Raw genomic sequence first — 17,552 nt, 5'->3', positions numbered from 1 at the left:
AGCAACATTGTTACAAGAATTAAATGATGTCATGTATATGAATCCTGTGCCCCAGAGATCAGGAAGCAACTATCATATTTGTCCTATTTATTATCAATTAAAATTGCCTAAACCCCGTCAAACTGCAGATATGAGTTCAGAAATGAGATCATTTTAAAATGGTAATCATATTTGACTGGCACATTGCCCAGAGTAGCAAAAATCAAGATCCTAGTACCATGTTAATTTTTCCTGAGTTTCCAGAGGTATTCTAGAATGGTCCTTTTAGATTCCTCCAGTATGGTCTCTTTTTTAAATAATTAGTATCAACAATCAACTTAAAGCCTGCTTCACTACATGTGTCTTCATGGCAAAAAATGATTCCTTTTCTAAGGCAGAATGCTTTCATGTGAAACACTCAAACTTCACATATCCCCAGTGTCCCAATTCTCTTTAGTTTTCATAATGAGACTGAAGCCATAAAGAAATGGAAACAACATTCATCTCTTCCATTCGGTGTTTTTGTTTCCTTTTTTTGTTTTAATGTTTATTTATTTTGGGGAGAGAAAGAGAGACAAAGTGCAAGTGGGGGAGAGGCAGAGAGAAGGGAGACACAGAATCTGAAGCAGCATCCCAGACTCTGAGCTGTCAGCACAGAGCCTCTCAGAGCCTGACACAGGACTTGAACCCATGAACTGTGAGATCATGACCTAAGCCAAAGTTGGCTGCTCAACGGACTGATCCACTCAGGCATCCCTGTGTTTTGTTTTTCAAACAGGGGCAACAAATATCAGTTTCTTGTATTTCTAAAACTCACAAAGTTCCAAATAATAACTCTGAAAGTTTTTTTTCACAAAGAATTGTAGGCCTATAAGGCTGGTTGTGAAGCTATAAAATCCGGAGGAACCTGTGATTTTCCATCATACCCCAAACCTTCTCTGCCTCAGGAATCTGAGCACTGATTTATTCACCACAAGTCACTCTTCCTTCTGCACAAATGAATTCATGAAAATAGATGCATGGAAATTTGTGGCCCCATCCATGTGCCAAGACTTGTCTCAGATCCCCTTAATGTTGCCCTTCTACATCTTTCACATTTTCTCTCAATTTTAAGGCTCATTTAGCAGAGGTAAGTAGGTATTGACAATTACACTAAACTCATCTTAAAATCATTCATATTTAATGGTGATACCTGTCCTCCAAAAGTGGATGTATTTTATTTTCTTGTCTCAATGAAGAGGTCAAAGAGGAGAGAAGAGGAGGGTAAGAGATACCTTTGTGATGAATTTTTGTTTTTAATTCCAGTTCTTAAGAAAATAGATTTCTGCCAGTGTCTCAGAAATTGAAGTCTTTGAACTTGTAAGTAGCATGTCTTTATAAAAACAAGAATATATAAAACACTTAACTGCAACAGATGTTCACTGATGGGAATGTATATGAGTTAACCCACAGTCTCCAAAAAGAGTTGAGAGGAAATAGTTAAGAGTAGTTAAGAATAGGTAAGAGTAAATAGAAAATAGTAAAGATAATAAATACAGTACTTAGTGCAGTAGAGAGAAGAGCCAAGCCTGGGAGGCAAGCAAAATAATAGACTTGATAATAAGCAGTTTCTTGTCTAAAATCCATTCTACATTAACCTTAGATGTTTTCTCACACTGGCTCCTCCTGCCCTGAGTTTTAACAACTGAAAAAAAAAAAAGTTTTAAAATATGTTTGCACAGATGATGCTGATGACTGATGCTGATTTAAAAATTAGAGAAAGACTCCTGATTGGTCAAATGGAACCTCATGCTCTGTTTATTACTATAATCTCTCTTCAATGACTACAGTTCTCTCAAGACAGTCTATTAATGTTCAAATGATGCAAGTCTCAGATATTACTGTAATTGGAAGAAAGTTCTAGGATTAATATGCCAGAGCAGGAATTGTATGTGATGGGAACTCTTTCTATATGTATAGCCTTTACCTCTTTCAGAAAAGGAAGGGATAGATGATGTAGAAATGTTTTTCAACCAATTACTCCACATAGTTTTGTTGGCAATCATTCTTTCCGTGTCAAAATTGAAAATTTTTAGGCGCACCTTGGTGGTTCAGTCAATTAAGAATCTGGCTCTTGATTTTAGCTCAGGTCACAATCTCACAATTCATGAATTTAGCCCCATGTTGGGTTCTGTGCTGACAGTGCAGAGCCTGCTTGGGATTCTATCTCTGTCTGCCTCTCTCTGTCTCTGTATCTTTCTCTCAAAAATAAATATTTAAAAAATTGGGAATTTTTAGAAATAAAAACAATTATCGATAAACAGTTGGATGGTTCTTGTGTCACTGAAGGAAATGTAACTAGTAAAGAAAATTGGAATGTTTCTCTGCCCAGAATTTCCCCCTTTTTTTTCCTAATAGGCATCATTCTGCAAAGCTTGCTTGTGAATTCTTGTTACAAAACAGGGAGATGTTGCTTTCAGTGGTAGGAAGAAGGGAGCCAGTCATTCTCTTCACTGTAGCTTCACTTCCCAGCTCCTGCTCACTGATATTTCCCAGGGATTCTCTGTAGGCTTTAGATGGTCCCAGACAGAGTAAGCTACGAAACTGTGAATATTTTAAAAATGCAAATCTGTGTTCTATGTACTTTAGGTTCTTAGCACTGTGTTTTGCACCTAAGATGTGAGAACTCAAATTCCTAGTATTAACATTTAACAGATTTTTTAAGTGCACTTTGACATGAGAAAGGACGTTTTCGTATAAAAATGCACTATAATTTTATTGTTAGTAAATTTCTCTGTTTAACGGACCTCTGAAAATCCTCTCCTTCGTAAAAGCAGTGAGAAAACTGTCAAAAAATGTGACAATCAACTTTTTCAGAGCTCTGTAATTAATCAGAGACTTGCAGTAACACATGAAGTCGTTTAATTATGAAAAAGCTGAATCTTGGTAAGAACAGCAGGATTTGTGGCTATAACTTGTTTTATTCTTATTCTCCTTTCTCGGCTCCCTGGTAGCATGATAAACCAATAGTCTGCAGTAAAAACCAACAACCTGACCACTATCAGCATGGGCAGAAAGGAGTCTGAATTCCTTTCAAGCCTGTTGGAGAAATGTCATTATTTGACCTGTCTGGAGGTTCTCTGGAAGACCCCACGTTCAAGACTGCTTTTATTTGACCTAACATGGAGCTCCTGTTTTATGAAAAGTCTTTTTCCTCTAGATGCTTGTCAAATACATTTAGAGACAATGTTTTAACCTCATGGGTGCTGGAGGCAGTTAGTAACAGTGGGGGTAAACAATAGAGTAACCAAAAAGCTTAAAAGAAAAGGCAATGGGATGACATGTCCCGAGGGTATCTAGAAGATCATGCATCTGTACGGGGTTGTGAGCATGCCCAGTGTCATGGACCTGGTTACATCCTTTAAAAATCCATATGCTGAAATACTAACTGCCAATATCTAAGAATGTGACTTTAATTAAAGATAAGTAAGATAAAATGAGGTCATATGGGCTCACCCTAATCTATCACTGGTGTTCTTCTAAGAAGAGGAGATTTTGACTCAGACACATGGAGTGGAAGAAACAGAGAGAAGATGGCCATCTGCAAGCCATGGAGGGAGGCCTTCAAAGGAGATTAACCCTGCCCATAACTTGATCTAGGACCTCTAGCCCCCAGAACTGTGAGAAAATTAATTTCTGTTGTTTAAGGTACTTAGTCCAGGGTACCTTAAGATAGTCCTAGCAAACTAATACACAGAGAGTTGTGTGTATGTTCGGGAAAGACTTGAGAAAACCTTGAGCTCTCAACTCAGGCTGGCCGTGAGGCCCTGTTCAAATGGGAAATAAAGGCTAAGACACGGTTGTCAATTGCTAGCCTCATTGTTGAAGTGTTGTGGCCCCATAAACACAGCACTCTCAGAAAATACTGGGAGATACATTGGTTTTAGGAATTTAAGAAAATCCCTGTCTAATTATGAGATGACCTCTAAGCTACTCAGACAGACTTTACAGAATTAGTTTAGAAAAACCAATTAAAGACAAACAAAAATCCCAGCAACAATAAGAAACCTTATGGAGGAGAGATGAGATGATTTATAGAGTTACTGTCTTATATTATCTAAAATGTCCAGTTTTCAGTAAAAACATTATGAGTCATTCAAAGGAAAAAAAAGTGTGGCCCATGTGCAGGGGAAAAAAGGCAATCAATAGAATCTGCTCTAAGAAAGCAAAGAGAGTGGAATTACTGGACAAAGACTTTAAATCAGCTATTTTAAATACAATAATAAAAACTAAAGGAAACCATGTTTAAAGAACTAAAAACAAAACATATGACAATAATATCTCCATGAATACAAAATATACCAATGAAGAGATAGAAATTATAGAAAAGAACAAAAGAGTAATTCTGGTGTTGGGAAGTGGAATAACTTAATGAAAAACTCACTGGAAAATAACCTGCTAGTTTTCTCTGTCCACTATAACAAATAACACAAACAAGAGTAACTTACTCTTCCATAGTTCTGGAGGCCAGAAGTCTGAAGTCCGTTCACTGGGCCCAAAACAAGGTGTGAGTAGGACCAAGTGCCCTCCACAGGCTCTAGGGGAAAATCTGCTTCTTCCTTTTTGTAGCTTCTATTGACGGCTGGCATTCCTTGTCTGTGGCTACATCACTGTAGTCTCTGCCTGCATGGTCACATTGCGTTCCTGTTTCTGTCTATAATCAAATATGCCTCTGCCTCTCTCTTATAAAGATACACATCATTGCATGTAGGGATGACTTGCATAATCTAGAATAATCTCCCCCATGCAGCGCAAAATGTGATGATTATCACTTTAGCATACATAGTGTTCTATTTTGTTTTTTAAAGGTGAGGGGCATTGTATTATTGGTCCAGATCCAGGAAAGTCAGTGTATTTGTTGGTAGTAGAATGTAGAAGTTTATTTTCTGATAACGGAAGGGACGATTTTGCAAAAGAAATACAGGGAATGGTTTAGAAGCAGCAATCTGTAGTTATGAGAACCCTGGCTATGCCTTCCTGCCCTATGTTCTTGGGCCATGGAAAATGAGCAAATGCTGCTTAAGAGGACAGGTGAAAGTTAAAACCAGATGGTAGAGAAAGTTCTAGAGTTATTGAGAACATAGTGGATCTTTACGGTATTATGATTATTACTATTACTATAACATTAGAATAAACTTTCCAGAGATTATGGTGACAGAGAGTTCAACTGACCAGTAATAATCAGAGATGAAGGGTCATAAAGTAATATGGAGCCAAAAGGATAGAGATAGGAGAAGCTTCTGCTCATGGAAAAAGCACAAAAGACAGAGAGAGAGAGCCGCTGGGCAGATAAGTGACTTTGAATGTCCAGAACTACATAGAACCTTTAGAACTGTGCAGTAGTTCATGGATGCCATTAGCGGTGATCTTACACGTTCAGAAATGTCACTGTCACATTATGATTGATATTGGATTTTAAAATTGTGCCTATGTCTGTGGTAGACAATTTCACAGTGATGGCTGTAAGACCCTTTTTCACTACTTATTAAAAACTCTGGCAGGAGGAACTTGATACTGCTGAGATCAAGCTGTGACCACAGAGGTTCAGGGGTTGGTGATGCTCTGAGATGAGTGACAGAGCCGGGAGGATATGAAGATTGACAATCTCTGGGAAGTAACATCAGCTTAAATATATCAGTTTCAAACACATGTGTGCTCAGGAAGTCTGTTTCACTTCCCTGAGCAAAGCGCCTCCAATGAAAAGAATCATTTGATCTTAGCAAGCAGGCCCAGGCCTTACGTGGACCAACGAGGTAAATGAGGAGCTGGGTGGGGTGCAGTGACACGTGTGGGCATCTAGAATGAGAGCTGCATAAAACAAACAAACATTCAAATGAAAAAGAGTGCAGTGGCTCTTTACTTTTCCCAGACACACGTTCTCATTGTATAATGCCAGGTGCACTGACCACATTTATGGTAATTTCTCAATCTTAGTGCACAGATTTTAGATCTGAACAAAATGTACTGTAGATGAATGACACAAGATGAAAGCAGAATGAATTTAACTGAGGATGTTACTAATATAGGAAGCATCTAATTGAAAAAAAGAGAACATCATTGTTTAGTCTGTAGGACAGAAGTTTTATTACCATTGAGAAGAAGTTACAAAACTTGAAAGGTGATGTTTATCCCCTCAGTAAAAGCAAAGAGAATTGTATTTCACAACCGAACTTTCATTTTTTTCTTATCCTGAATCACTAAGCTTTCTTTTAACTAAAAATTCCAATTAGAAGTCAAGTTTGGGTAAATACAAATTTTGAAAGTCTAATAATTTGGGAGTGGCTTTGTTTCCAGACTTAAAATAATGTCACCTCTGACCTTTGGGCTGAACACTTGTGAAACCTTATAAATACTTGACTGTAGATCGATCTGTCTATAGGTCTATAGATCTATAAAGACCAATCTGTCATTACAATAATATTTACCATATAGTAAATAATATATAGAATATATACTACATAAAACATATAAAAGTTTTTCTTTTTGTTTTAAAAGGTACTTTTTTGCTTACCATTTTTAAAAAATATTTTTATTTATTTCTAGGAGAGAGAGAGAGAGAGAGAGAGAGAGACAGCGTGAGCAGGGGAGGGTCAGAGAGAGAGGGAGATACAGACTCTGAAATAGGATCCAGGCTCTGAGCTGGCAGTCAGCACAGAGCCCGACGCGGGGCTCGAACCCACGAACCGCGAGATCATGACCTAAGCGAAAGTCGGACGCTTAACCGACTAAGCCACCCAGGCGCCCCTACCATTTTTTAATTCTCTATTTATAGTGACAATCGTTAGGAAGACTTTTGGTTGTCATTTTCTGTAATATCTGAATGTTCTTCTCATTTATAGCTTGGTTGCAACAAAGGAAACAGAAAGTGCAAGATCTCGAAGTGCTCCAATGTCACCTTCTGACTTTCTGGATAAATTAATGGGGAGGACATCAGGGTATGATGCCAGAATCAGACCCAATTTTAAAGGTAATTATCTACTTACCATTATATTTGAAATGTGTTTTGAATATTATTAAACAAGATAAATTTTCAGATTGATTCCACAAAAATTCTAATGCTTATTTCCAGTAATATTCCAAGTACTGTATTATGCAAAGATATGTTTTGAAAGAAAAAAAATCTATTCTTATGTTAGTAGTTCTCAGAATTAGTCTTCTTTGAACCAATAGTGTTTGCCCTTCTTTCCTTGTTATGATGCTTATTGTCATGATGATTCATTTTAGGAAACTACATATATATATGTATACGTATATACATATGTATATTTTTTACATATATATTTTTACATATATATATTTACACACACACATGCATATATTCCACTCACTGGACTAGAAGCTTCTTTAAAGGTGGCAATAAACCATATTTTAAATTCCCCACAGCAAGACTCTTTTATATGTGGAGAATCAAACAGTTGTTGAATTTATGTACTGGAAAAAGAGTCTGGATAACTAAAAGCTACTGATAACATTTCAAAAATTATTCCTTCGACCAAATGTTTTGCTTAAATGTGAAGAAAAGAGGGTAATTGTCAGTTTAAGAAATCCCTCTTTTATTCTTTTGTTTAATATACTGAAAAGCAGCATACTTATATGTGTCGTATGTAGATTGCCCAGAACCACAATATGTCCTAGGATAAAAGATTAGAAAGCTACTTCCATGTCTGTATTTATTTAATATCTCTTGAATAATATTCTATTCAATAAAGAAAATAATCCAAATAATAAGAATACATACCTTTTTCATGAGACTCAGTTAAGCTATTTTTATCCTTAAAGGTGAAAAGAAATACAGTTTAGTCTAAATCATTATTTTTTTTCCTGAATTTGTTCTTATGGGAGAAAAAAGAAGAATTGCTTAGCAGTGGTTTAAGAATTATTTAGAGAGGACAATAAATATCAAGAATGGGTAGTAGGAGGAAAAAAAAGGTGTAAAATTTGTTGATAACTTGTAAGTAAAAAAACTATGAATTTCTTCAATTTCAAAATAATTTTCACATTTTTTTTAATGTTTTTTTATTTATTTCTAGGAGAGAGAGAGAGACAGCGTGAGCAGGGAAGGGTCAGAGAGAGAGGGAGGCACAGACTCTGAAACAGGCTCCAGGCTCCTAGTTGGCAGTCAGCACAGAGCCCGACGCTGGGCTCGAACCCACAAACCGCGAGATCATGACCTAAGCGAAAGTCGGACGCTCAACCGACTAAGCCACTCAGGCGCCCAATAATTTTCACATTTAAATTGTAGATTGCATTTCTTGATTTAAGCATTTTGGCCATAAATATTTTTAACTGTACAAGAAGAAAACACTAAATGTAAAGCCATGAGAAAATAGCACAGCTTAAGAGATATCAGATACAAATGAAACAAGAGATTTCAACATTATGAGGATCTTTTACAAATTGAAGAACAGCAGTATCCCTGAATTAGGTTGAGAACTAACTTTGATTTGACCTCGAAATATATGCAGTTGTCATATTAATAAACAGCAAGAAACATAATTAGCAATTAGTGGATTCATTATGATTATTCTATTCAATGATTCACAGCATTGCTTTGTTTTCACTGAAAACTAAAGAGAAAAATATATTCTATTTTTAAATATCTGTGAACACTTTAAAACTCACATAAACAGACAGCGGAGGTCTTAATAAAAATATAGGTAAGTTACTAACCACACAAATAATGGTCCCAGCGCCTTTGCTGCTTTCTTGGAAAGTTTCCTTCATTTTATCATTTCAACCATTTAACCAACAAAGGAAATTTTAAACCATCTTCAGTGTGATTAATATTACTATTTACATGTGAGACCAGGAAAGGACTGGAAAGATTTGGTCTTGCTTTAAAAACATAGTGATTTTTTTAAAAATAAAAATACATTTCTAAAAACTAGGTGATAATCAAAAACAGTTTAGAGGTGAGGAGATTTTTTTAAATGTTTATTTATTTATTTTTGAGAGAGAGAAAGAGAACAAGCAAGCAGGAGAGGGGCAGAGAGAAAAAGAGACAGAGAATTGGATTATTTTGTACTCTAAATATCAGAAAAACAAGTGGACGCTCATTTGATCACCGTAATGTTAGTTTATTAAAACCGATAACTTAATGGATTCGTTCTTAGCGAACACTCTTGATTTTCCAGTCAAATATTGTTGTCTCTGGGGAACGCTCTCAGCTTCCTCCCTGAATTCAGCACATTCAACAGTTTCCTTTTGTTGAATAAAATAACATCAAAATCCTTTGACTACCATTTTGTTGCCCAATACTGAAATATAAATGAAATACATTTAAATATTTTTGAGGTATGAAGGTCCTAACAAACTAAATACAAGACTTACCAGAAGATGATGAGATCAGCCCCTCTTTTGTCAGGTACCCAGACACCTACCAGTCCTCTAAGAAAATAACTTCATCAGACAGAAGTGGAAGGTGAAGAAACTGTTCTGGCAATATTTAACTCAGTTTTTCTGTGTAGTATGTCACAAGACTACAACTACAATGTGCCACCCTTCCCCCCCATGACCCTGCCATATTGATTTTTTCCCCTTTGTCTATTTTTATTTTACTTTTTTTTCATTTATTTCTAGGAGGGAGAGAGAGAGAGAGACAGACAGACAGACAGACAGACAGCGTGAGCAGGGGAGGGTCAGAGAGAGAGGGAGTCACAGACTCTGAAACAGGCTCCAGGCTCTGAGCTGGCAGTCAGCACAGAGCCCGACGCGGGGCTCGAACCCACGAACCGCAAGATCATGACCTAAGCGAAAGTCGGACGCTTAACCGACTAATCCACCCAGGCGCCCCAGCCCCTTTGTCTATTTTTTTTAAAAAGGATTTACTTGGCTAATCAAATAAACTAACTTATAGTATTTAGTATATATACTCTGCCTCTCAGTTTGCCAAAGACAAGGAATTAATACGGTAAGATTTTCGGAACATGAGCATCAATAACGTGATATGTGATACTCCACTAGTCTTTTTTTTTTTTTTCAAATAGGTAAGCAAAATTAAATATTTTTTTTAAAAGTATAGGGATGGGAATTTGTCAAAGCAGATGTAATAATGTATTACAATAACTTGAATGATTTCGTCCCCACATCTTCATAAATTAAAATGTTAAGAAAATAAATCTAGAAATTAATTTAGTGACTTGGATAATCACTCAGACAATAGGCAAGTGTTTTCAAAATATAAAAGCCTTAGAAAATAAACCTCTCAGGGGTGTTTAACTTCTCAGGGATTTAAAAATTTTGTAAGAGAAAAACAAAATCTTTTATTAACTTTAGACAATTTACAGAGAATAAATAAGAATGTTCAACCTCATTAGCAATCACTTCAGTGAAAATTATAATAACAATGTGATAGTATTTTCTTCACCTTTCAAAATATAAACATTTAAAAATAATATGAATTATTCCAGGTTAAATGCATTATTGGGAAATTTATTTCTGGAATACTGATTTTAAATTTGTTTTCATGGGTACATATACGTCAAAAGGGAATTTATCTTTTGGGCCATAGTGGAGAACAACTATTTAAAAATATAAAACACTTTTGTTAAAATGTTACTTTGACTTTATTCTTTTATATACTGCTAAAATAAAAAATCTAGATATAGACATTTTTCTGTAATGTAAATCACAGTATGTTTGTATTTTTCTCTAAAAAATGCCTACACCTTTAGAAAATCTGACCTGTTAAGATTAAATGTTTTAAATATGTTATTAAAACATACCACACAAAAGTAGGAATAAATAATTTTCTGAAAACACTTTAAATTGGTACCGAGCACAGATAGGACAATCTCTTCTATCAAAAATTATCTTAGTAATTAAATTAAATATAACTATTGGCTACCTAAAATAAGAACTGTTGAAAGAAATTAAAATATTCAAATGCCTGACTCACCAATATTCTTTCTTTTTCACTAATTAAACAACTGTTCTTTCCCCCTCCAGAATATTCATAACTTACTTAAGCTTTTATAAGAATCATGTTTCTTGGGGCGCCTGGGTGGCTTAGTCTGTTAAGCGTCCGACTTTCGTTTGGGTCATGACCTCACGGTTCGTGGGTTCGAGCCCTGCGTCGGGCTCTGTGCTGACTGCCAGTTCAGAGCCTGGAGCCTGTTTCAGTCTGTGACCCCCTCTCTCTCTGATCCTCCCCTGCTCACGCTTTCTCTCTCTCTCTCTCCTAAAAATAAATAAAACATTAAAAAATAAAATAAAATAAAATGCTTCAGTTTATCAGTGTGATATTTAAAAAAAAAAAAAGAATCATGTTTCTCAAAAAAAAAAATCTCTTTGCCTTTAGGATAATTTGAGTATGAAAACAACTTCAAATCTCTATTATATCCTACTTCTGTTAAATACAATGATTTCTTTTTTAAAAAATTTTTAAACATTTATCTATTTTTGAGAGACAGAGAGAGACAGGGCATGGGTGAGCAGGGGAGGAGCAGAGAGAGAGAGGGTGACAGAATCTGAAGCAGTCTCCAGGATCTGAGCTGTCAGCACAGAGCCCTATGTGGGGCTTGAACCCACAGACGGTGAGATCATTACCTGAGCCGAAGTCGGACACTTAACTGAGCCTCCCAGGCGCCCCTGATTTGTTGAGCAATTATATAAAGAATACACGAAATAACAACAACTGGGTTTGGAAATGATCTGAGTCTGCTAAAACAAATTCACAAATAAAGCTCCACATGTCATTGAACTTGTTGACCCTTCAACAGAAATTAGAGTTTTGCATAAATCATGCTTTCAAAAATGTGGCCTTAGAGGACAGAGATGATATGTATAGGAACTATTGCTTCCATTTTAAAAAAACAAAAATGGTAGGCAGACCACACTACATCTTTCCTGGAATTTGAAGTCCTTTCTCTAGATCTGTTCCTGTCTAGGGAAAAGTAGAAACGAAAGACGCGCAGTGACAGGAAGCATTGCCCTCCAGCCTGAACCACACAGTCCCCAGAGCCAGTCATGTTACTGGCTTGGATGGCCAGACAACTAACTTATGTGATGCCCCCCAAATCCTTGTACCCAGCAGTTTCTCGAATTCATATTTATATCCAACCCTTTTTTTAGTTTCCAAGGTTTCTTTCTTTTTTTTTAAATTTTATTTCTATCTCTTTCCACATATGTAAAGATACAATAAAACACTTCTTCGTTTTCAGAACAGGAGTAAGTTAAAAATACACTTTCTGATCATCTTTTTTTGTTTGTTTAATTTCTAGACTCTTTAAAGAGCGGTTTTAGGTTTACAGAAAAATTGATTGGAAAGTACAGAGAATTCTCACATATCCTCTCCCATCCCCCACAATTTCCCCTATTGTTTACCTCTTGTATTAGTGTGATACATTAGTTAGAACTGATAAATTAATATTGATTAACTACTGAATAACTATTCATCAACAGTTAATGATGTATTATTATTATGAACTAAAGTCATTGTTTACATTAGGGTTCACTCTTGATGTACATTTTGTGGCTTTTGACAAATGAGTAACCCACATGTAACCATCATGTCTGTATCACATAGAAGAATTTCACTCTCCTCAAAGTCCCCTGTGCTTCAGCTGTGAATGTCACTCTCTCCCTCTCCACCCAAATCTCTGGCAACCACTGATCTTTTTCTGTCTGTTGAGTTTTGTTTTTTCCAGAAAGTCATCTAGGTGGAATGCTATATGTGAAGACTTTGGAGACTGATGATATGCTTTTAAAGATCCTCCATGTCTTTTTGTGGTTTGATAGCTCATTTCTTTTTATCATTGAATACATGATAATCTCTTGTTTATACATTTGACATTGAAGTAACTTTAGACAATTATCAAGTTACAGAATTCTAGCTGAAAAGTTTGTTAGATATTGTTCCATTGCCTACTGACATTTAGTATTATTTAGTATTGCTCACTTACATATAGCCCATTTTTTCTAACTATGCATATTTTTTTTTAAAAAAGGATGGCTTATGCTAGCATAGTTTTGTGTTATTCTCCAAAACAACACTCTCTGTTAAAAAAAATTCTGATTTTTTTGTCATCTGTGTCTAACATACTCCCACTCATACCCTTTACCCTTTTGTCTTTTTTCCTTTATATTTAAGGACTATTCAGATTTATTCCATAAAAGACTCTTTGATATTTTACATGGTGTCATTTGATGTTTATATATTTGAGACAGAGACAGGCAGATAGACAGACAGAGACAGAAAGACAGAGAAGGGCAGAGAGAGAGGGAGACAGAATCGCAAGCAGGCTCCATGCTGTAAGTGCAGAGCCTGATGCAGGACTTGATCCCACAAACCATGAGATGATGACCTGAGCCTAACTCAAGAGTTGGATGTTTAACCAACCGAGTCATCCAGGTGCCCCTCACATGGTGTCATTTGGAATGTTTGGGAAGATTTTAATTCTGTGCTTGTATTTTGGTGTCTTCACAGTCACTTTTATCCTAAACCATTTTCCTTGAATGTGAAGTCATGGAAGTTGTGTTACAGGTTGCTAGGCAGGTGCTATTTTGTATGTTTAGCTGTTTTGTATATGACAAGAGTAAAGAACAGATACCTGAACTTGGTAAAAATTCAATTGTCTAAAAATATTAGTGATGGGAAGCAGCCCTTCCTTGTCTCAACAATCTTTGTTCACAGCTATACTTCTTTGAGGCAAACCCTCCAAAGGTAAAATTGGTTACTTCAGTAGGTACCTGTCTGATTGGTATCCAGGCCTCTTACAAAGAAAGCAGTAGAAGATTCCTTGACACTAACTAGACCTCTAATTTAGTGCCTCAATTTGTATTCTACCTCTTCTGTTTTCCTTTTCTGCCTGATGATTTCTCTTTTCTTCCTGCAGGAAAAATTATGTTTGTTCATCTTGTTCACTCTTTAAGCTGCTAGTTACCTTATATGTGATCAAAACACTCTGTAGTTCAGGAGAGATTAAGTTGATTTGGGTGCTGATACAGGTTTTGCCTGGTGTGTGTGTGTGTGTGTGTGTGTGTGTGTGTGTGTGTGTTATAAGGAGGTGGTTTTCTGCTATTTCTCTCACTAGACAGGGAAATCTGACAGGGACATTCTTGCACTGAACAGAATTGTGCTTTAGATGATTGTTGAGTGTCGATGAAGCTTTGGTCTGAGGTCCCCCTGATGCCAAAATACAGACAGCTATAGTTTTAAAGTACTATCAGGAACTGTTTTCTCTGATCATCTTTTTGGTTTTTTTAAACTTTTTGCAAAGAGTTAGAAGTTGAATAAATTCTGGCAATCTAATGCACAGCCTTGTGGTTACACCTAATACTGTATTATATATTTAAAAGTTGTTAAGTGGGTAGATCAATAATGTTCTCACCACAAAAAAGAAATAGTAATTATGTGACATGATGGAGATGGAAGCTAAATGCTACAGTGGTAATTATATTGCAATATGTACGTGTATCAAATCAACACAGTATGCACGATGAACAATGTGTTATGTCAATCATATCTCAATAAAGCTGGAAAATTAAGCAATTTCAGAAAGTCAGCATTGATTCACAGAACAATATTATTTCCAATCACCTTAGTGAACTATGTTAGAAAATATATTTTTTTCCATGCCTTCAAGAATTTCTTAGAGATAAACCCCAGGCCATTCCTGCTCTGTAGAAAAATGGATGGGAGGAGCGCCTGGGTGGCTCAGTCGGTTAAGCGTCCGAATTCGGCTCAGGTCATGATCTCACGGTTCATGGCTTCGAGCCCCGCGTCTGGCTCTGTGCTGACAGCCAGTGCAGAGCCTGGAGCCTGTGTTCGGATTCTGTATCTCCCTCTTTCTGACCCTCCCCTGCTCATGCTCTCTCTCTCTGACTCTCAAAAAAAAAAAAAAAAAAAAAAGAGGATGGGAAGCAGAGAACTTCTTTTTTTTTTTTTTAGTTTATTTATTTAGTTTTGAAGCAAGAGGCAGAGATAAAGGGAGACTGAATCCCAAGCAGACTCCACGCTGTCAGACACAGGGCTTGATCTCAGGAACCATAAGATCATTATCTGAGCTGAAAGCAAAAGTTGGACGCTTAACTGACTGAGCTACCCAGGTGCCCCTGGATGGGAAGCAGAGAATTTCTGAGACAGGTTCCCATGGCCTCTCTCTCTGCAGACCCCTTTTAAATACCTTCTTCCTTTCATTCAGAGGATGACCCCACGCTCTGTTTCTCCCTGGGTAGCTCGCCCTTCTCCACTCAGTCTTAACCTGCATTTCTTTTAGGCTTTGCTCCATCAACCATTTTCTTCTGCCTTCTGTATTTTAGGTTATTAAACTAATTATGACTTTCCTCTCATTCTCTTTGGTGGGATATGTTTAGTATCATTTTTATTTGATAACATCATTTTAGGTCCTCAGAGAGAAAGAAAACTATGTTCAATTTTCCATCTTGAAACAGAAGCATCCAGGAGCATTTGCAACCAGAAGCCAGTTTAACAGATGAAAAAGCAATTGAATAGCAAATAAATGTATATCCAAAGACAATAAAATATTATTTCACTAGACCATTTTACCAGCTTTTTCTAGAGTTTACTTATTTCTTTTGACCCTATTGTTTGCACCCCAGCTGGTCTTTCAAAACACTGAAGTGTAATTTGGAGCCAGGCAGAAAGTATTCTCTTAGCAATCACTCAATTACATATTCCTCCTAAACATTTATCACATATTTGTTGGGGGCTTTTTGTTTTGCTTTGTTCTATTTCCAATGGTTACTTTCTTTATTTAGAAATAACATTGTTTGTCTTCACAATGTCTTTGTGGTTTCTGTCTTTTCATCTGTAATATTTTCCTATATTAATCCCTTTCTCCCACATCACAAATCTAGGTTTCAAAAGGTCTATTCTGCTATAACACATTCTATCCCCAGGATGGCATCTGTACCTGAAACTCATTTCCTGCCTGTTTTTTTTTTTTTCCAGGCAAAGTATTAGCATCTTCCTTACCCATTTTAACTATTTCTATTCATCCAGGCATTACTGTCCTTGAATAAAATTCAATTGTTTTTTGAAAAAGGTATATTTTCTACTTGCATTTTTACATAATACAAGGTCATTTTAGCAAGAAAAATCTCTTTAATAATAAATCTTTCCAAAACTATAAATGTTCACCTGAAATGCTCACAAATTTACATTGGTATGCTCTATATCTTATGTTGCCTTTGATTTTTAGTTTTTAATGTATTTTTCTGTAGTAATTTTTCTTTTTTTCTTTTTAAAAATCTCAAGTTAAAAGAAGATTTACAAGTATAGCACAAAACTTCTTTTTCCTGAACCACTTGAAAGTAAGTTGTTGACCTGATGCCCCAATACTCGAGAATATCATACAAATAAGAACATTCTCTTAAACAACCACAATCTGACCATTGAAACAAGAAAATTAACATGAATATATTGTTACCATCTAATTCGTGGACCCCCATTCAAATTCTACCAATTACCTGAATAATGGCTTCATAGCAAAAAGATCCAGTTTAGAATCATGTCTTGCATTTAGTGGTCATTTCTCCTTGTTTTATACAATTTGAACCAGAACTTCATTCTTTCAATGACTGTCATGATCATGACATTTAAAAAACACATTATTATTTCTTTATTTAACAGACTGTACTTCAGTTTGCATCAGTAATTTTCTTCGAGTTTCAATTTAGGTAATGCATCTTAATAAAAATGTCAGAGAAGTCATACTTTGTCCTGATTGCATTTTATCAGATGGTGGACCATGTTAATTTTTGCCTTCACTGTTAATGCTCACTTTGATTAATTGATTAAGTTGGTGTATTCCAGTATCTATCTATCTATCTATCTACCTATCTATCTATCTATCTATCTACACATATTTACATATATACAGGTATATACATACACACATATATATTCATATACTTATTAATTTACATCTCTATCTTCACTTCTCTTGAAAAGCACGATTCACACTGATATCTCTGATGCCATTGGTTTATTCTAGCTTCTGAGTTTCCATATTTTAACTTCCTCGTCTGACGGTAAGAAATCTGCCTCCACACCAGCTCCAGATACCCCACTGTAGGAACATCCTGCTCACTCACTCTGGCTACAACATCCCAGTTTGCTGTGGATCCCTTCTTCCCAGGTGTGCTTCTCATCCTATCTAGCTTATCCACCCTTCCCATAGCCATCCCGACATGGACTCCTATCTGGTATTGGCTGAAGGAATGGCTTTAAGACATTTTCAGAAATAAAACAGAAGGAAGGGAACAGGGAGAAGAAACTGCATCCTGTTTTTTTGCCATTTCAAAATTTTTTTCAAGTATCTAACAAATGATTTAACATCTGGATTTAAAATCCTCACATTTACTTTTATCAACCAAAAAATAACATTTTTCCTAGTGACCTGACTACATGTATATGTGTGACATATACATACATCTATACATGCATATAAATGTAAATACAAAAATTTTCTGAGATTTAGTATTTCAACTGCATTCTGTATCTTTAAAAAGGGTGAGGTTTTAATGCAACATTACATTAACAATTTTTTGGAATCATCTTCATGAACACT

The 17,552-nt window shown here is 35.9% G+C and overlaps 1 protein-coding gene across 2 annotated transcripts in view; it reads left to right on the top strand.

Annotated features, from left to right (window-relative positions):
- Window positions 1–17,552, top strand: part of GLRA3 (glycine receptor alpha 3) — a 181,539-nt gene that overhangs the window by 31,520 nt on the left and 132,467 nt on the right. For both annotated transcript variants that reach the window (XM_039243238.1, XM_039243239.1), the window contains exon 2: window positions 6,858–6,985. In XM_039243238.1, coding sequence (XP_039099169.1) covers window positions 6,858–6,985 — 128 coding nt within the window. The remainder of the gene's footprint in view (window positions 1–6,857; window positions 6,986–17,552) is intronic.

Source organism: Hyaena hyaena, unplaced genomic scaffold, assembly GCF_003009895.1.
Source record: "Hyaena hyaena isolate Hyena2069 unplaced genomic scaffold, ASM300989v1 scaffold_226, whole genome shotgun sequence".
Lineage (NCBI taxonomy): Eukaryota > Metazoa > Chordata > Mammalia > Carnivora > Hyaenidae > Hyaena > Hyaena hyaena.
The sequence above is the reverse complement of the archived record's forward strand: the minus strand, read 5'-3'. Positions and strand labels throughout refer to the sequence as shown.